The 21,348-nt window shown below is 43.1% G+C and overlaps 1 protein-coding gene across 3 annotated transcripts in view; it reads right to left on the minus strand.

Moving 5' to 3' along the window:
* Positions 1–773: 773 nt before the first annotated feature.
* SLC2A9 (solute carrier family 2 member 9) overlaps positions 774–21,348 on the minus strand; it is a 644,894-nt gene continuing 624,319 nt past the window's right edge. For all 3 annotated transcript variants that reach the window (XM_075346888.1, XM_075346889.1, XM_075346890.1), the window contains one exon: positions 774–1,535. In XM_075346888.1, the coding sequence (XP_075203003.1) occupies positions 1,263–1,535 (273 nt within the window). In that variant the 3' untranslated portion in view covers positions 774–1,262. The remainder of the gene's footprint in view (positions 1,536–21,348) is intronic.

Consider the following 21,348-nt stretch of genomic DNA (forward strand, 5'->3'; position numbering starts at 1 on the left):
TCAGATAGGCGTACTAATTTGTGCCTCCTGTCCCTCCTTTTGTCGTCCTCTTGTGCTTATTGACTTGGATGACGTCACCCGCTTCATCCACATTGTCAGGCAAAATCTCACGCCTGCGCAGAGAACTCACTGATTCGGCAGGCGCACCTATGTTTTCAGCTCTGCCCGCATTAGGGCAGAGTGAAGTGCGCCTGCGCGTCCCAGGAATATGTCTGCGCAGGTGCGAGATTTTGCCTGCCTATGTGGATGGCTCCCAAGGCGTTATTCAAGTCATTCAGCAAAAGAACCCACATTGCTGCTTGTCTGTCCCACTGTCTTCGTTTACTACTGATTCTCCACATGTCCCCTTGAGTCTTCTTCCAAGATCTCTAGGTGGCCAGAAGCCCGAGCATTGAGTAAGGTTTAGAGATGAATTGGATTAGAGATGAGTGGACCCGTGGATGTTTGGGCTCGGCTGGACTTTAGTTAAAAGTTCAGACTTAACCTGAACTTGTTCCTGGTCACCAAACCCAAACTAATGGCTCGAGTAACGAGTATAATGGAAATTATTGATTGGGCATTTTGGCTCTCCGCCCACATACAGTCATCCATAAACAGATGATATCTGAGGGAGGATGGGGTTGTTGTTTTTTTTGGGACACACTACATCCGAAACATTGTTTTTTTACCCAGTTTGAGAGCCATTCAGAGTCTGCGAGTGGCTCTCAATAAGCTCAGATCAACCCTGAGCACAGTGATGCACAATCGACTGGTTATCACACAAACAGCAGCTTAACTTGAAAACAGACTTTTTTATTTAATGTGGGTTCGAGCTCCGGACACCGAGCATTCAGTATACACTCTGTCTTCTACAGTTTGGGTTCGCTCATCTCTAGTCAGGATAGGGGGGTGGACAGAGACTGAATACACTTGGATCAATGGGCTCGCCCCACCTTAAAGCTGCCTTCATACAATGCTCATCTTAATATTAGGATTATCCAGCCATTCTGAGATGTGTTTTCAATGTAAGTACATCAGCGTCATTATGTCCAAGATACATTTAGTGTTGTATGCAGTTTCTCGTCTGAAAACATGATTGATCCACTTTAACATAGGAAGAACTGCATTGAAAGAATGCAATATATGTTGTAACTGTAAGGGTCTATCTTCTCAATTGATAGACATTATTGCTCTCCTCCACTGTATTTACAACAACCATCAGTCAGACTTTGTTCAGATGAGTGGAGTTATAATCCGCCTTATATCTATCAGCTCCACACATTTTATGCCTGACTCAGTTGCTCCATCTGCAGGTTGTTATGGTCACTGCAGGACGAGTGAAAGTCATTTGGTTCCAACTGCTCCCTCGTCTTCTCTTCAGGTGGAAGCTTCTCGAGTTCCTTTACAGACTGAGGAATTTTATTAATCTTTGCAAATGCTTGATCGATTTCATTAAACGTCTTATTTTTTGTTTCTGGCAACACGAAGTAGAGATAGATGGCGCCTGCCAGGCAGATTGCTGCAAACACCAGAAAACAGTAGTTGCCCAGGCCATCCTATAAAGACAAAGGAGAGCGGTAAATAACTGGGATATTATTATCCTTCCAGCGATGTGGATTACAGTTTATGAAATAGTATTGGATATTTTATTCTTATAATTATGTAAATGTTATATGTAACAATGAATAGAATTACAGACACAAGTGTAAAAGTTAGGGCACGCCTCTACTTGGTTCCTTAGCGTTATTTTGTAATTTGTCTCAAACTTTGTTTTTACCTTTACCAATTAATCATAGGTCTGCTTTACTTTCTGATCTGGACGAAAAGAACATTTAGTTAGACACGATGTGGCATTCATTCTGTATGACCAAAACTGCCCCCACAAGTGACGTCACTAGCCTCGGCACGCTGGGTATTCTGACACCACTCGATTACCCGCTTATTAGTACTGATCTGAGCCGTCACCAGAGAGTGCAATGTCATTGTGCACATCACACAATGACAGCACCCAGAGACTACCCCAGCCCCTCAAACAAGCCTCATTGTTGATACTTAATTTCACAAAGAGGGAATGGGCTGTGACAGTGATCACAGCCTCTACCCCCGATGACGCTTTGTTTGAGTATCCCAGCATGCACTGAGATTCTAAAATGAAGCATCATCAGAGAGGAGGTATTGGAAAAAAATACAATAGCAGGTAGGGAATTTTCAATGCAAGTATATTAGAAATTAGTTTAGATTATGGCTATAGATATATAGGGATTTTGCTGAAAATTATTTTGGCCTTCCGGCCACCTCTTTAACTCAATATTAACAGTCAATTTCTAAACTCTCTCTAATGGGAGCTGTAAGCAACTACAATTCAAAATTGCATTAAACTTTAATGATTGTTAAAGGAGTTGTTCGGTGTAAATCCATAAGTCTGTGGTCACTCTATGTGGCATCTGAGACTGCAGACTTATGAATCCTCTCATACCACATGCCCTATGTCCGTTGTAAGGATTCACTGTTTTCAGAGCGAGGAACTGTGGACACCTGGCCGCGAGTATGTGATATTCATTAGATGGTCTCACTGTACACACTTGCATTGAGCAAGGCTGCACCCCTCTAGTTGTATTCTGGACGGGAGTATATACAGTGCCTTGTGAAAGTATTTGGCCCCCTTGCATTTTTCAACTTCTTCCCACATTTCACGGCTTCAAATCTAAAGATAAAATTGTTGATGTTATGGTGAAGAATCAACAACAAGTGGGACACAATTGTGAAGTTGAACGAAATTTATTGCTTATTTTAAACTTTTTTAAAAAAATAAATAAATGGAAAGTGGGGCGTGCAATATTATTCGTCCCCTTTACTTTCAGTGCAGCAAACTCACTCCAGAAGTTGATTGAGGATCTCTGAATGATCCAATGTTGTCCCAAATGACTGATGATGATAAATATAATCCCCCTGTGTGTAATCAAGTCTCCGTATAAATGCCCCTGCTCTGTGATAGTCTCAGTGTTCTGTTTAAAGCACAGAGAGCATCATAAAAACCAAGTAACACAACAAACAGGTCCGTGATACTGTTGTGGAGAAGTTTAAAGCCGGATTTGGTTACAAAAAGATTTCCGAAACTTTAAACATCCCAAGGAGCACTGTGCAAGTGATCATATTTAAATGGAAGGAGTGTCCTACCACTGCAAATCTACCAAGACCCGGCTGTCCATCCAAACTTTCATCTCAAACAAGGAGAAGACTGATCAGAGATGCAGCCAAGAGGCCCATGATCACTCTGGATGAACTGCAGAGATCCACAGCTGAGGTGGGAGAGTCTGTCCATAGGACAACAATCAGTCGTACACTGCACAAATCTGGCCTTTATGGAAGAGTGGCAAGAAGAAAGCCATTTCTCAAAGATATCCATAAAAAGTGTCATTTAAAGTTTGCCACAAGCCACCTGGGAGACACACCAAACATGTGGAAGAAGGTGCTCTGGTCAGATGAAACCAAAATTGAACTATTTGGGCACAATGCCAAACGATATGTTTGGCCTAAAAAAAGCAACACAGCTCATCACCCTGAACACACCATCTCCACTATCAAACATGGTGGTTTCAGCATCATTGTTTGGGCCTGCTTTTCTTCAGCAGGAACAGGGAAGATGGTTAAAATTGATGGGAAGATGGATGGAGCCAAGCACAGGACCATTCTTGAAGAAAACCTGTTGGAGTCTTCAAAAGACCTGAGACTGGGACGGAGATTTGTCTTCCAACAAGACAATGATCCCAAACATAAAGCAAAATCTACAATGGAATGGTTGACAAATAAAAGTATCCAGGTGTTAGAATGGCCAAGTCACAGTCCAGACCTGAATCCAATCGAGAATCTGTGGAAAGAGCTGAAAACTGCTGTTCACAAACGCTCTCCATCTAACCTCACTCAGCTCCAGCTGTTTACAAAGGAAGAATGGGCAAGAATTTCAGTCTCTCGATGTGCAAAACTGATAGACACGTACCCCAAGTGACTTGCAGTTGTAATCGCAGCAAAAGTTGGCACTACAAAGTATTAACTTAAAGGGGACGAATAATATTGCACGCCCCAATTTTCAGTTATTTATTTTTTAAAAAAAGTTTAAAATAAGCAATAAATGTTGTTCAACTTCACAATTGTGTCCCACTTGTTGTTGATTCTTCACCAGAACATTAACATTTTTATCTTTATGTTTGAAGCCTGAAATGTGGGAAAAGGTTGAAAAATTCAAGGGGGCCGAATACTTTTGCAAGGCACTGTATATCACATAGTTGTGACCACATAACCACCGTTCCAAGTTCTGAAGTCGGTGAAATGCACGATGTGCTATGAGGATTCATAAGTCTGCTGTGACACAGAGTGACATATAGAGTGACTGCAGATTTGGTTATTTGGCCCTTGCCAACCTAAAAATAGCAACCCACAGACGCCCAGAAGTAGTGCATTCATTAGATGCATCAATATTGGTGCTCTGCCCAGCCATTCTTAATTGCCCTGGTGCGGTTGTAAACGGGGTAATACTTTTGAGGTTGATGCCAGCTGTGAATTGACGGCTGGCATCAAATCCTGGGGTTAGTATTGAATAGGTGTCTATCAAACACCCCCGTTACTAACCCAATAAGTGTACAGTTATAAAACCACACACATGAAAAAAAAATAGTTTATTTGAATAAAGACTTCCCACACGCAGTTGTTCACCACTTTATTAATTAAAAAGAAATTCTGTTCCGACATGAATCAATGGTGTAATGTTCCATGATATCTATTGAATCCTATGGAGCCTTGTTTTATGTCACTCCCAGTCAGCAGCAGGTACGGCATGTGTCACGCTCGTGAGAAATTCAGTACCTGACCTTGACTGCGAATGACCTATGGAGGCACATTGTCAGAATGAGGCTTCATAAGATTTGATGGAAGTCATGGGATATCACACCCTTAGATTTCATTGGAACTTCAAGGATTTATTTTGAATTAATAAATTGGTGAACGAGGGAGTGTGGGGGAGTCTATATTCACCAATGAATTATACTGTAACGTTGAGGAAAAAAACTTACAGGAAAAAAATGAGAACTAAAAGAAAATATTGTATAATGTGTTACTGCCACACTCCTTGGCACATGCGCGGCTTCGTACACCAGGTTGGCGCTTGCGCATACATTTCTCCCGGACAACACCAGATGTCAGTATGGGATTATGTGGCTATAACATATGCACTGCTAACTATGCCAGCCATACACCAGACTGAAAACCTCCTGTTTCCCTATGCCTGGTAATTAATTAATTTGGTTTTACTGGTTTATAGGCTGTATAATATATATATATATATATATATATATATATATATATATCCTCTTCCCACGATACCATCCAAGATTTCTCCTGTGCCTCCCCCATACTCTGGAACACTCTGCTACAACATATCAGACTCTTGCCTACCTTGGAAAGCTTCAAAAGGAACCTGAAGATCCACCTCTCCCGACAAGCCTACGACCTGCCATAACCCTCAGTCTGATACAGCGCCGCACAATCTGCTCTACCCTCACCTACTGTATCCTCACCCATCCCTTGTAGACTGTGAGCCCTCGTGGGCAGGGACCTCCGTCCTCCTGTACTAGTCTGTGCCTTGTTTTGTTTATGATTATTGTACTGGTCCCTATTATGTATACCCCTTTTCACATGTAAAGTGCCATGGAATAAATTATGTTATAATAATAAAAATAATAACAATAATATTACGGACATTCCCTATTCTCTGTACCTCATACCCTTGAGAAAGCCACTCAGCTGATGGCGATACGCGTGAGGTCATCTCATACCTCATTATTTTTTCAGCCTCAGCATCTTGGCTCTCATTCTGTGTCATTCAGGACTTGCATATCTGACCACACGGGGACATCTCTCCCTATTTGGGACAGGCATTTTTCATTTCACAAACTACCTTAATTAAGGGCTCATTATTTTTCAACTTTCCCTACTCTGTTCCACCAATGGTATGGTATTACTTTTACACGCCATTCACTTTTTTGGCGTTGGGTGTAACGTTCATTTCTTAGCCCATTGCTATATATGGTTTCATCTTTACTATTACTGACTCTTAGGCCGGTTTCACACATCCGGCTTTTTGCCGTTTTGCCGGATGCGGCGCTCTCCCGTACAGTTAATACAGTACAATGACAGCGCTGTAACTTCCGGGTCACATGCGCCGGTCACATGACAGCATGTGACCGGCGCTTGTTGCGCTGTCATTGTACTGTATTAACTGTACGGGAGAGTGCCGCATCCGGCAAAACGGCAAAAAGCCGGATGTGTGAAACCGGCCTTATATGTTACTTTGGACAGATATCTTTGGTTTTACATTCTTTTGTTATTTCCAATACACCTTTTTGAAGACATTTTTGATCAAGCTGAAGAGGTGAAGAAGTATCACCTTATTATAAGTACACTTAGGGGTTATGTCTATTGCAGGCATTTTTGGTTGATAACTTTTTTTAAGTCTACACCGTTACTCATTGCTTACTAATAGGATTATATATGTACGGTGATCATATTTTGGTATGCATAGTGGTTGATCCCTTTGCGTTGGTAGGGCCCTCAGGCTTTTTCTTTGTGCCTCCATCACTCGAAACGCGCTCGGCCATGTAAGTCAATCGGTCACACATGGACGGAATGGAGAAGATAAAGAACTTTTGTTCATTATCTTCTCCACATATCTTCAAGAAAATCAGATCACACTCTGATCACAATCAGATCACAGTGTGATTAACGTAATCAGACCGATTTTTTTCGGATTGGAAAATAAAGTCATCTGCAGCCTTAGGTGAATAATAACAGTACAAGCAACTCCAACTATCAACAAATATTATTTTGTGGACTCTTGTAACATCGATTTACTGTGCAAAACATTTTCAAGCAGATGTCAACTATATAATAGAACTTCATGCTACAGAATAAAGGAATTCTTTTTACAAACCCATTTTTATTTTATACATACCAATTTGTCTGCTCAGGCAAAAAAACCATGTTATGACTAGTTGTAATAATCAAAACTTATTTCACACTATTTTATTCCATAAAAAGAAAAAAAAAGGAAACATAGCAAGTCTTTTGGGGGTCTCAAGTTATATGGCAGCCCTGAAGCCACACATTACACATGACAAGTCACAAGCGGAAATGTTAAAGGGTTATTCCCAACATTCCTTAGGATCGGTGATAGCCCCATATCAGTGGTCAGAACCCCAGCAATCTGTTAGAAATCCCCTATAATGTGGATAAGTGATAACATAAATGTTTGGAACAATATTTAATAGGAAAATCAAGGACATGAAAATTGATGAACTAGTTTAAGGATATTCAAGACATATAAGAATGACACAGGTCAAACTTCATGCACACGTTTATCAGAAGTTTAAGGGCCACTTCCCATTCATTATTTACCAGCTGCAGCTATATTATAGCTCACTACTAGGGATAAATGGACCCATGGAAGTTCGGGTTTGTCGGGTTCGAATGGACTTTAGTTAAGGCCGGGGCCACACGGGGCACTAGTGCGTGCTCACATGACACTCAGCTCACGCTGACAGTACAGCAGGAGCCGAGTGTCATGCTAGTATCCCTGCGACTGAGGTCCAACTGTGCGAGCGGCCCTCAGCTGCGGGGGGCGGGCCAGTGCTGCAGAGGGGCAGGCGGGCACGGAAGAGGGGAGGGAGGGATTTATCTCCCTCTCTCCTCCATAGCTGGCTATTGCGATTCTCGCTCTGCACGCACGGTACACCGTGTATCTCGAGTGCATTGCGATTTTTCTCTCGTCCCATTCACTTGAATGGGTGCGAGAGAAAAGAATCTCGCATTTCAATCGCAGCATGCTGAGATTGTTTTCTTGGTCCGATTATGGCTGAGAAAATAATCGCTCATGTGCGCTGACACACAGGCTAAAATTGGTCCGAGTGGAATGTGATGTTTTATCGCACTCCAGTCGCACCGATTTTCTCGCCGTGTGGCCTAGGCCTAAAAGTTTTTTCGGCATCCAAAATTGATCCAAACTTGATTCCAGAGGACCCAACTTTTGTGCTTAAAAATGATTGTAATAAGAGCTAGGGGGCTTCAAAAGAAGCAAAATGGGGGCAATTTCTCTGAAAACATGTGGATATGGAATAAATAAATTAAAGGTGTGGGGTTTCGCCTATTTTTGATAACCAGCACAGACAACACAGACAGCTGGGAGCTGCAACACTTAGCGGTCTGCTTTACCTTGGATGATAGACATCTATCCATTACTAACCCCTGGGATTGATTTCACCTGTCAATTCACAGCTGACATCAAACCCAAAAGTAGTATCTCACTTGCCAGTGCACCAGGGCAATCGGGAAGAACCGAGTAAAGCACCACAATTGGTGCATCTAATAGATGTTCCACTTCTGGGGCTGCTATTTTTAGGCTGGGAAGGGCCACGTAACTGTGGGCCTTCCCAGTCTGATAATACATGCATTTACTCTCTGAGAGGAAACAGAAACAATATAGGAATATAAAAGTTCTGTCTTCTCAACATTTTTTACCACTTTACCATTTTCATCCTATAAATATTCTATAGCATCTTTGAATTTTCTTTTACTTTTGACATACCCCTAAAAATCCTTTTTAGTGCTTTTGACCTCGCTCGCAAGCCTCAATTCTAGTGGTGAGTGAACCCGTGGATATTCAGGTTCTCGAAACCAATATTGGAAAACAATGTGAGTTTGGCACCCAAACTTGACACCAAACAACAAACCCCATACAAGTCAATGAGGACGAGATGTTTGGGGCTGTAAAATGGCTAGAGTAAGCACTAGGAGACTGCAAATGGAAGTTAAATAGTAGTCAGGGCAAGATAGTTATACATAATGCATTTCCCACTGTTTCCAGAAGGGTCAAGCTGAGGTCAGTCTCTCTTCCGGGTCCGATTATTAAGGTTCATCAATATTCACTGCTTCCCCTGCCCACTCCCTGTGCCAGTGTCTGTGATTGGTTGCAGAAATGCCTCCTCCTCATGTACACGCCTGTAATTGTTTACTGTCATTTTGCTGTATTGTAGTGTAAAAAGGATTAAATAATTTTTAAAAAATTATGTAGGGGACTTCCGGGAGGCGGAGCTATGAGGTAGCTGCTTTTATCATTAGTTCCTGCAGCAGCCTAGGCCAAAAACGTTATCCAGGCCCATCCTAACATCTCAAGGCTGCAGGGATAAGGCCAGGACAAGGGGCGCACATCAGGCCCGGCTCTCCTGATACTCCGGAGGTGAAAGGTGTATGCTGCACCACAAAGAAAGGAGTGCTCTGACACAAAGCACCAGGCTGCAGGCTGTGGGCTGTGCTGCACAGAGGAACGCTGCCCATCCTCCCTGCTCCCCCTGCAGCTGTGCCACTGCAAACGGAAAGCACCCGGGATCTGGTAAGAGAGGGGTTAAATATCGGGCACTAACATCCAGAAGGAGACAGGAAGGGGGACTGAAGTGCTTCCAGCGGCAGCCATAGTTTTCAGTGAACTCTCACACACTCCCCTCCCTGCCACAGAAGAAATAGTGAAACACTGAGCAGCAGCAAGCTCAGCAGCAGGACTGCACGCTGTGTTTACCTGTCACACAGAGCTCCGTGGACAGGCCCACCGTCTGAGATACTGTGAGTGAGGGGGGAGCTGAGAGCCCCTGGAGACATTAGGCTGTAAGAGCAGGTCAGGAGATAAACAGGGGGCTGTGGAGGGGGCAGATACATCCCTGCAGGTCTCATCTTATATGGCTGCTGCACAAGGCCTGTAATCTGCAACAGTAAACAGAGGCAGATAAGCCTGAAGTGCATCACAGCTCAACTTGATTAACCCCTACTTCACCAGCACTGACAGTATAGAAGAGGGTGAAAAACAAAAAGTGGGATCAGTCATCTGGCCTGCCTCCTGCCCTTCTGACTGGTCTTTTTCAAGTAACATCTATACACTCTCATACACAGCGTGGAAATAATTGTGAAACAGCCAAGTTTACCACACAGATGTAATTAAGCTTATGTTATTGTGACGTCACCACAGTCTCTAAAGAAGCTCCATATTTACAGTTCTTACTATGGATAAATTTGTGGGTAAGAGCAATGCCACACAACCAAGTAAAGGAATTAGACCGCAAAGACGAAACCAAAATGCACCCCCATCACCAGGGGCTTCCCCTGAGGCAACTACAGACCCACCCCAGGACACTGCTAAGGCCATCACGGATCTCTTGATGCCGGTGATTGATGGGTGGCTGGCAGCCTTCCAGTCTTCATTAGACATTATAGTCACCCAAGTTAATGCCCAGGGTTCAAGGCTAACAGATGTGGAGCAGAGGGTCTCTGACATGGAGGACTCTGTAAAGGAAATTTCAGAGATGCTGGAGAGCAGGAATAAGGACATTGCTGTATTGCTGGACAAGGTAGATGATCTTGAAAACAGGTCCAGACGCAATAATTTAAGGTTGTTGGGCGTCCCTGAATCGGTTCGGCAAGCTGATCTACTGAAACTCACTTCAGAATGGCTACCAGGAGCTTTGAAATTGGATCTAAAGTCGGGGCCAATTGCTATTGAAAGGGCCCACAGAGTGGGCCCACCTCGAAATGATGGAGAGGTCAGACCCAGACAAGTAATTTTTAAGGTCCTGGACTTCCAAGACAAGATCAGATTGCTGACAGCATTTAGAAAAAATCGCTCACTTACCTACAATAACTCTAAACTGCTTTTGTTCCAAGATTACTCAGCAGCCTTGACAACAAGACGCAAAGCCTTCAACCCAGTATGCAAACTATTAGCGGAAAAAAATATTCGCTTCAGTCTACTGTATCCTGCTGTTCTACGCTTCACTACAGGGGGAAAGAATTGGACTTTTGAAGATCCTAAGTTGGTTTTAAATTACCTTCTTCAGGAAAATGGAGCTTCGCCAGCAGTCAACATAGACACTTAAATCGGAGACGTCACTGTGCTACAGTTCTGATGTTCATTCTGTTTTTCCTTTTTTTTTTCAGTGTCAGGACTGCCAGAGAGGCAGGTGACATTGCCATTAGATTAAGGTTTTTGTTTAGATGGGAAGGGGTTAGGGGGCTCTGCGTGCGTACCTTTAGTTTAGCTCTCATATGGGTTGTCGCGTTTACTCGCTGGGATGGACGAGGGAACCCAAATAGGTTGTTTATAATTTTACAATTAATTCCTCCTTCTGGAATAGGATAAATGACTAACACAGCGAGCACAAATGTGTCCACGATTAAATCGCTGTATTGGTGCTCCTGGAATGTTAACGGGTTAAACTCTCCTATTAAGAGGAAAAAAGTGTTAAATTATCTACATCGTTTAAATTGCCATATTGTCTTCTTACAGGAAACACACTGGATGAAGGGCAATCACCCATTTCTTCACAGCAGAAAATATGCCGTATGCGCAGAAGCGTCATTTACGAGAAAACAAAGAGGGGTAGCTATATTGATCAATAAGCATATTAGTCATGAAGTTCTGGAGGTTTCAGAGGACCCTATGGGGAGATTATTATTGGTGAAAGTGAAGATAGAGGGCACTATCTACAACTTAGCAAACATATATGCACCAAATATTCCTGATCCACAGTTCAGAGCCAGATTGATCGAAAGTATCACAGGTTGGGATATGACTAATTTAATTGTAGGCGGAGATTTCAATGAGGCTCATGATGGAATTTTAGACAGGTCAAGTCCCCAGCCATCTCCTCTATTGGCGCTCCATAGTGGTTTGCAATATCTCGTCAATCAATTGGGACTAATAGACACATGGCGCATGCAGCATCCAATAGATAAAGACTATACATTTTATTCACATGTCCATGACTTACATACACGGATTGACTATTGGCTACTAAGCCCAGCACTGACGCCACATTTACTTTCCTCCAACATCCTAGACATCTGTATTTCAGATCATGCACCGGTTACTTTTAATTTGTTATTATCTACCACAATACTACGGGAAAGAAGGTGGAGGTTTCCTTCATATTTATATCAATCTGAGGATTTCAAAGCTTCTTTACAAAACTACTGGAGCCTTTATGAGAATGATAATCACGAGCATAGTGGGGACGCTGGTTTGTATTGGGCTGCCTCCAAGGCAGTAGTAAGAGGTCAGATAATATCATATGTCAGCCATAAGAGAAAAAAGCTCCTGGAACAAACTATATCAGCACAAAAACTTCTCACGCAGGCATATAAAGATTTTAAAAATAACAACACGGATGCGACAAAACAACATTTCTTAGAGGCCAAGGAGACGGCGGACACCTTGGCCCATGAGATGGCACTTAGTAACCTGGACTACCAGAAACATAAATACTTTAAATGGGACAACAAACCTGGGAAATTACTAGCTTCTTTAACCAAACCCTTTAGAACCACCACTAGAATCCACAAAATTAAAAAGAAAGATGGTACCATGGTAACAAAAGATGAGGAAATAGTGGAGGAGTTCAGGGCATTCTTTGGCTCGCTGTATGAGGCGGAACCGAGGGAGGTTGACGGGGAAGCTGATTTTATCCATGGTACCGTAGCGCCCATCTTGACAGAGGAATAAAGAGTAGTACTAAACGCCCCTATAAATATTTCAGAAATAGTAAAAACTATTGGCACTCTTAAACTAGCCAAAAGCCCAGGGCCCGACGGATTTAGTAACGAATATTATAAGATCTTGGGAGCCTCTATCGGTCCTCATCTATGTGCAGTGTATAATAAGATAGTCACAGATAGAATAATTCCCGACAGGTTCAATGAGGCAAACATTATAGTATTACCTAAGCCAGGAAAAGACCCACTACAGGTGGAGGGATACAGACCCATCTCATTACTCAACTCTGATTTTAAAATCTTTACTAAAATACTAGCTGGTAGATTACAACAAGTGATTCCAGATCTTATTCTGCCCTTCCAAACGGGATTCGTGCACGGGAAATCCATCACCTATAACATCAGGACGGCTATTGGGGCTATCTCTTATAGTTGGAAGCATAGATGTACCAAACATATAGTAGTTAGCCTTGATGCGGACAAGGCCTTTGACAGGGTCTCTTAGGCCTATTTACATAATCTTTTGGCATGTCACCAGGCGGGATCCTGGTTTTGCGAAGCAGTCAAGATGATATACACAGACCCCAAATCCAGACTATCTATAAATAATACATTCTCTGAGCTATTTGAGGTACAGAGGGGAACGAGGCAGGGGTGTCCCTTGTCACCTTTATTGTTTAATTTGGCTCTGGATCCAATGTTGAGGACCCTACATAATTTAGCAATATTTCAGGGCATGAGAGTCGGTGGGACAACAATTAAACTTTTGGCTTTTGCCGATGATATTTTATTGTTTATTGCCAATCCCTCTCAAGCGATTCCAGAGATAATGAACACATTGAATAATTTTGGAAAGGCCTCAGGCTTCAGGGTAAATTACAAAAAAACTGAGGCATTGGCAATGTACAAATCGGGTAAAATTGATAACAACTTATTTCCCTTCCAGTGGTGTACCAGGTCCATTAAATATTTGGGGATTCAGCTCCCAGCAAACCCCTTGTTACTATATCAAATTAATTATAAGCCTCTTATAAATTCATTAATACATCTACTTCAATCTTGGAAACCTCTGAAAATATCCTTTTCGGGCCGATGTCACTTAATTAAAATGGTAGCATTCCCCAAAATAATGTTCTTATTTCAGACTCTCCCGTTGCTTCTACGCAAATCAGATATTAAGCTACTAAATTCATCCTTTGGAAAATTCATTTGGGGACACAAGGGGCGTACTAGGATCAGCTTAATCAAGCTTCAATTACCAAAAGGGGCAGGGGGCATAAATCTTCCAGATCTGGGCAGATATAATCTAGCAGCAAATTTTAGATATGTGGTGGACTGGGTGCGAGGAGTATCTCACTTTGCCAATGTACAATTGGAACAACAGCTATGTTCACAAGTCTCGTTAACAGCATTGCTGCATTTAGGGAACGAGGAAATACCGAGTGAGGTTAGGGATCATCCAACACTATGGCATACTATACAAACGTGGAGGAAGGTGAGGAAACTTGGTAAAATTAACATTTCAAGTTCTCCATTTCAACCCTTTATTGGAAATCCGAGATTCCTCCAGGGTCGCCTTCCGAGGATTTATGAAACATTGTCAATGCAGGGTTGTGCTTATGCTGCAGATCTAATGGAGCCTGATTGGTCGTTGCTTTCTTACGAGAAGGCGGCACACCGATTTCCAGCTTTTGTGGGTCAGCCTTTTCTTTTTCTTCAGGCGCGTAGCTTGGCACAAAAATATCTTGTTGACAAGCCAAAGGGAGATCTTGGAGGAAGTGTGGATAACTTTCTTAGGAGGGCAAAAAGCCAGGCGTCCTCGACTAGTCAGGTTTATTCAATGTTGTGTACAGTTTGGACATGGGAGGGGAAAACAACAGGTCCAGCAAAATGGAAGGTAGACATGCCAGAGTTCGAGGTAAAGGATTTTTTACAAGCCACGCTGTTGCAACGTAAATTTCTGTCGTCCAGTAGCTACACAGATATGGCCTTGATGATTCTACATAGAGCATATATTACTCCAAAAATTCAATCAAAAATGGACACAAATGCCTTATACTCTTGTTCTAAATGTGGCATAAGAGACACTGACCTGTTTCACCACTTATGGGACTGTGTTCAGATACAGGGAGTATGGAGAAGCATTCACTCAGTCTTACAAAACACATACAATATTCAGTTTGCTCTGACACCACAGTGGGCGATTTTTAACATGTTGGAGGAGGCTCAACAAAGTCTTCCGAGAGGTACCAGGGCAATGTTAACTATTTGGGCCTCGGCCACTAGGAAAAGTATCCTACATCTCTGGGTAAATCCTGAAGCACCCTCTCTAGCGTTTATCCAAACAAAACTAATGTTCATATTCAAAATGGACTGGCTGGATGCACTGTCGAATAAGGAGAAGCTGACTAAGCGTTTCTTTGAAACATGGTCTTTATTTATACCTAACTTGGCTACAGTGCTTAAGGATAGACTTAAATCTCAGTTTGGACAGACCTCTTGGTACCTTCTTGAACTGCTCAATGGACACATACCAATTACATAAGTTACCATTTTAAGTTGCTTCTGGTCGCACGCAGAGCGGGGGGAGGGGTGGGCGGGACTGTTTTGATTATAATGTCATCAATGAAATGCTCTTTGTATAAGAGCAGATTGTAAAAGAAATTCGGTTAAAATTCAATAAAAAGATGTTTTAAAAAAAAAATTATGTAGGCTCTCGACATATTTTGATGCTGGCAGGCTGCAGCCCCCAGACTTGAGCTTTACTGTAACTGGATATCAAAATAGAGAGGAAAAAAAGATCTAGGATCCTAGGATCCCCCCAATTTTTGATATCCATTACTAATTCAGGACTTGATGTCAGCTGACAAATAACAGCTGTCATTAACCCCTTATATTACCTTAATTGTCACTGCACCAGGGCAATCTGGATAAGCCAGCTTAAGCGCCGGGATTGTCACAGCTAATTGATGGGCAGCTGTGGGCTGGTATTTTTGGGCTGTGAAGGGCCCAATAACCATGGGTCTCCTTAGGTTGAGAATACTAGCCCCCACCTGTCGGCTTTATCTTGGCTAGATATCAAAATTAGAAGGACCCCACGCTATTTTTTAAATTATTTATTTATAAAGCCGCATATGTTAAGTCTTATTTTGATACACAGACAAGATATCGCACACTGCTGGGGCTGCAGCCTGTAGCCGTCTGCTTTATGTGAACTAGATATCTATAAACAGGACACCTCACATTTGTTTTTTATTTATTTATTTTTACACTTTACTCGGGCAGACAGACAGCTTCTGTGAGGACAACCATTCAGAGATGCCTGTACACTAGCAATCTGACTGCAGCTAATCACACATGCTGTTATAGACAGTGGGCAGGGGAAGCAGTGAAAATGTATGGGATGTAATGACCGGACCCGAAAGCAGTGTTACAGCTACCCTACGGAGACTGGTAAGTATGTACTGCTTTAACCATTTTGCTTCCTTTTTTTTACAGTGATTTTCTAGGCCAATCACAGCCAAGCCAATACTTGACATGGCTGTGATGGGGCCAGAAGTGCCCACACTGGAAAACCTTACTGATTGGCTGCTCTACAACATTTCAACAAGCTTTATTCGGGTGAAAAACCTGAACAGGAAAGTCTTTGTTTGGTATGAACACCATTTACTCATCTTTATTCAATTTATTATCAGCTTTAGCTAATCTAATGTGTGCCCTGCAGGTTCTGCAGACTGCATTATATTCATCATTAGAAATGTTTCTCTCTTTCCCTTTGATAAACATTTCTTTCTTCCTTTTTATCAAGTGTTTACGTTCTGTGTTCATCCATTCTGGTCTCCTTAACCCCTTCATGACTGAGGATGTACCCATACATCCTAAATCATGAAAGGCTAATCATTGCTGGCTGCTGCGGTGATCCTGCGGTGATGCCTGCACATGTTTGTTGATTTGTGCAACAGACATGTGAGCCTCGCAGGCGCAGGTGGATCCATGATCTACTACGCCTGTAAACCCCTTAAATCACACTGTCAAAATGTGACAGTGCAATATAAATTACCTGCTCTGGACATGTGCACTCACCTGCTGCCATCGGAAGGCCTGTGGTGTGATTACAGGGAGCCGATGGTTGCCATGGTAGCACAGGATCATGTGATTACTCCTATGCTATTATGACTCACTTCCTGTAACATCCGGCAGAACACTGGCTGCTACAAGAGATGAGCATTTCTCCTGTTCTGAGCTGTGCAGCTCTGATTGGGAGAAATTAATGAGCAATCAGACTGCTGATCCTTATAGTTCCCTTGGGGGGACTAGTAAAATAGAAAAAAAGTTTTAAAAAATTTGAAAAAAAAAAAATAAAAAACCTAAAAGTTCAAATTACCCCTATTCGCCCCCATTGAACATTAAAGGGTTAGAAACAAATATACAGTAGAGACCAAAAGTTTGGACACACCTTCTCATTCAAAGAGTTTTCTTTATTTTCATGACTCTGAAAATTGTAGATTCACATTGAAGGCATCAAAACTATGAATTAACACATGTGGAATGAAATACTTAGCAAAAAAGTGTGAAACAACTGAAAATATGTGTTATATTCTAGGTTCTTCAAAGTAGCCACCTTTTGCTTTGATTACTGCTTTGCACACTCTTGGCATTCTCTTGATGAGCTTCAAGAGGTAGTCACCGGAAATGGTCTTCCAACAGTCTTGAAGGAGTCCCCAGAGATGCTTAGCACTTGTTGGCCCTTTTGCCTTCACTCTGCAGTCCAGCTCACCCCAAACCATCTCGACTGGGTTCAGGTCTGGTGACTGTGGAGGCCAGATCATCTGGCATAGCACCCCATCACTCTGCTTCTTAGTCAAATAGCCCTAAACAGCCTGAAGATGTGTTTGGGGTCTCTGTCCTGTTGAAAAATAAATGATGGTCCAACTAAATGCAAACCATATGGAATAGCATGCCGCTGCAAGATGCTGTGGTATCCATGCTGGTTCAGTATGCCTTCAATTTTGAATAAATCCCCAACAGTGTCACCAGAAAAGCACCCCCACACTATCACACCTCCTCCATGCTTCACGGTGGGAACCAGGCATGTAGAGTCTATCTGTTTACCTTTTCTGCGATGCACAAAGACACGGTGGTTGGATCCAAAGATCTCAAATTTGGACTCATCAGACCAAAGCACAGATTTCCACTGGTCTAATGTCCATTCCTTGTGTTCTTTAGCCCAAACAAGTCTCTTCTGCTTGTTGCCTGTCCTTAGCAGTGGTTTCCTAGCAGTTATTTTACCATGAAGGCTTGCTGCACAAAGTCTCCTCTTAACAGTTGTTCTAGAGATATGTCTGTTGACAGAACTCTGTGTGGCATTGACCTTGCCTCTAATATGAGCTGCTGTTAAACTGCGATTTCTGAGGCTGGTGACTCAGATAAACTTATCCTCCGCAGCAGAGGTGACTCTTGGTCTTCTTCCCTTGGGCGGTCCTCATGTGAGCCAGTTTCTTTGTAGCGTTTCATGGTTTTTGCCACTGCACATGGGGACACTTTAAAAGTTTTTCCAATTTTTCGGACTGACTGACCTTCATTTCTTAAAGTAATGATGGCCACTCGTTTTTCTTTACTTAGAGTTTGTATTATGGCAAGAAAAAAGCAGCTAACAGTCTATTCAGTAGGACTATCAGCTGTGTATCCACCAGACTTCTGCACAACACAACTGATGGTCCCACCCCCATTTATAAGGCAAGAAATCCCACTTATTAAACCTGACAGGGCACACCTGTGAAGTGAAAACCATTTCCAGTGATTTCCTCTTGAAGCTCATCAAGAGAATGCCAAGAGTGGGCAAAGCAGTAATCAAAGCAAAAGGTGGCTACTTTGAAGAACCTAGAATACAAAACATATTTTCAGTTGTTTCACACTTTTTTGTTAAGTATTTAATTCCACATGTGTTAATTCATAGTTTTGATGCCTTCAATGTGAATCTACAATTTTCAGAGTCATGAAAATAAAGAAAACTCTTTGAATGAGAAGGTGTGTCCAAACTATATCAGTGATTTCATATTTGTAACAAGCCATAAATTATTGAGTGAACTAATCTCAGCTTAGTCAAAATTGATGCCGAAAATGATGTATGCTAAATATGAAACGGAGCAGGCTTATCAAAATATAAAGCACATCTGCCATTTTTACGAGACATATGAATGTCACATAATAACACCGAACACAACTCATTAAATGGGTTTTCTCATGATTAATCTTTAAGAGAGTTCCCCTGCCTCACGGCTTCTTTGCTAGGGTTTAATATGCTCCTAAAGAATAACAGAACTGTGTGCTCTCCAATGCTGCAGGCAGAGGAAGCTACAATGACTTGAAAAAGTATTCATACCCTGTGTACTTTTCCACATTTTTTCATATTACTCCCACATACTGAGATATACAGTATTTTATTGGGATGTTTTGTGATCTGCTATAATGCTGGTGGATGGTGACTGCACCATGGGCCGGGCTTACCCTGGAAGGGCGTAACTAAGCTGCTACCTGGTCTTCACTAGAACCTCTGGAGGTGAGGTAAGGCTTGAGCCATAGGTAGCCACCAAGTACCACTCTCCGTGCAGTCCCCAGGAATGCAGCAGCTGACCGACGGGTCAAGGCAGATGTACAAGGTACAGGAGAGCTAGAAAAATTCTAATGGTCCAAGATCGGGGCACGGCAGTACAGGTTGAAAATACAAGCCATGGTCAGGAGCGGAGAGATCAGAATGGACTACTAAACAAGCCGGGTCAGTAACAGAAGTAACAACACTGTAAACATCTTGCAGGAAACTTGACGAAAGACTGAACAAGAACCTAGATCAGGCAAGGAGTGTTTGGTGGAGCTGCCTCATAAAGCACCTGCAGAAAAGGGATTGGTCAGTGAAGCAGAACACTGCTGGAAACAGTGGAGAAAAATTCCAGCAGAGTCTGGTCTGATCATCCCTATAGCAGGGGGGGGAACACACCAGCCACAGGTGGATATGTAGCGCCCCTGAGACTGGTCGCTACAGGGTATATCATTATATCCTTCGCAGTCAGGGAGAGGTTGGTCCGGTAAGTTTACACAAACCTCACACCACCATACAGCAGGGAAAAGCAGTCACTAGGAAAAGGTTAACAATGTTTCTACACACAGTTCCTGGCAGACGCCAGGTGGCCTCCACTAATTAGATCAAGAGTGGTTGCCATAGCTACTTGCAATGGTGGGGCATGGGCAGTTAGGAGTAGAAAACAAAGCAGTTTTGCTTTTAGCCAGGCAGAACAGCATGGACACGAGACAGAGCAGACTCACGGTGTGTAGCTCCCCGAGTGAGGGCTGCCAGGTCACTCGGGGAGGCAGAATAGAGCTGTTTGGATGTAACACCGTACAGACAGCACAGCCAAGTCGGGGCCAGTAACAGCTAGAGAGACGGGACCTGGCACCTGTAATCGTGGACTTAAAGACAGTAGTTGCCAGAGCATGGGACTGAGCACAAGAGAGGTACAGAGCCCCAGTTCAGGTGGCCGTGGCGCGGCAGCAGAGAGGGAGCCTGGGAGAGAGGGACAGAGGTCCGACCCACGAGAGGCCCAGGTTGCCGGCCTGTACGGGCCAGAACCGGGGGAGAGTACAGAGTTGTGCATGAAGGAGAAAGGCCACAGATTATCAAACCGGATCCAGCCTCTGACCTGCCTGGGATTCACTGGAGTCTCTGACAACGAGGACCAGCACCCTGTGTGCAATACCACCTGAGCCAGTAAATAAAGTGACTGAAAACCGCAGCTGGTGACTCTGTGAGTAACTGTCGCCGCTCTGCACTCCGGTGCTCCGTGGACTGCCTCCCCCATTCTCACCAACCTCTTGGGGTTCCCCACTCTGCCCGTGGGGAGTGACACCATCCCGGTGGCACCTAACACCTGACCCGGAGAGAGACTGTGCAGCAGCGGCTAATTCCTGGCCGCATACCATGGGTGGCGCTGCAAAGCATCCCCATTCCCCATCCAGTACTGCCCCTGGGAGAGGAGTAAACGCAGGAGGGATCGGCGGTGGAGGAGGCCGAGACCCAGTCACCGCATCAACTGGTGATTTGCTTCCCAAGGGCCCGTCACCCTCCTTCCATCCCCATCTGTACTGGACACTTGTTTGTTGTTTGTTTTTCATGTAGCCGACGGGGTCCCAGAACCAGGTCAGGCCAGTCACAGCTACCCCAGGGAACGACTGGCCCGGTGACGAGTACCCTAAGGCCCCTTGGTACGCTGAGGATACAGCAAAGCTGGATGAATAGTATAAGGCTCATAGAAAAAGGTCAGACAGAGAGATGAGCTGCATGTAGACTGCATTGAGTGGGAAGATGACCACCAGCTGCGAAAGTCACAAGCGTGACATATACCAATACTAAGTAGTAAGTATTTGTGAAATGCAAAGTAAATGCTACATGGTTTTCTAAATATTTTAAAAATAGAACTCTAAAGATTTTGATTTGCATTTATATTCTGCCCCCTGCAGTGTGATACCACTAAATAAAATCTTTAATGACTGACCAATTAACTGCAGAAGTAATCTAATTAGTAAACTGAGTACACCTGGGTGTAATTAATTCTCAGTAAACTAAAGCTGATCTGTGAAGGCCTCGGAGATTTGTTTGAGAACATTAAGGATCATACAGCATCATGAAAATCAAGGAACACAACAGACAGGTCAGAGATAAAGTTGTGGAGAAGAGTAAAGCAGTGTTAGGTTATGAAAAAAAAAAATTGCCCAAGTTCTGAACATCTCACAGAG

This window comes from Anomaloglossus baeobatrachus, chromosome 1, assembly GCF_048569485.1.
Source record: "Anomaloglossus baeobatrachus isolate aAnoBae1 chromosome 1, aAnoBae1.hap1, whole genome shotgun sequence".
Classification (NCBI taxonomy): domain Eukaryota; kingdom Metazoa; phylum Chordata; class Amphibia; order Anura; family Aromobatidae; genus Anomaloglossus; species Anomaloglossus baeobatrachus.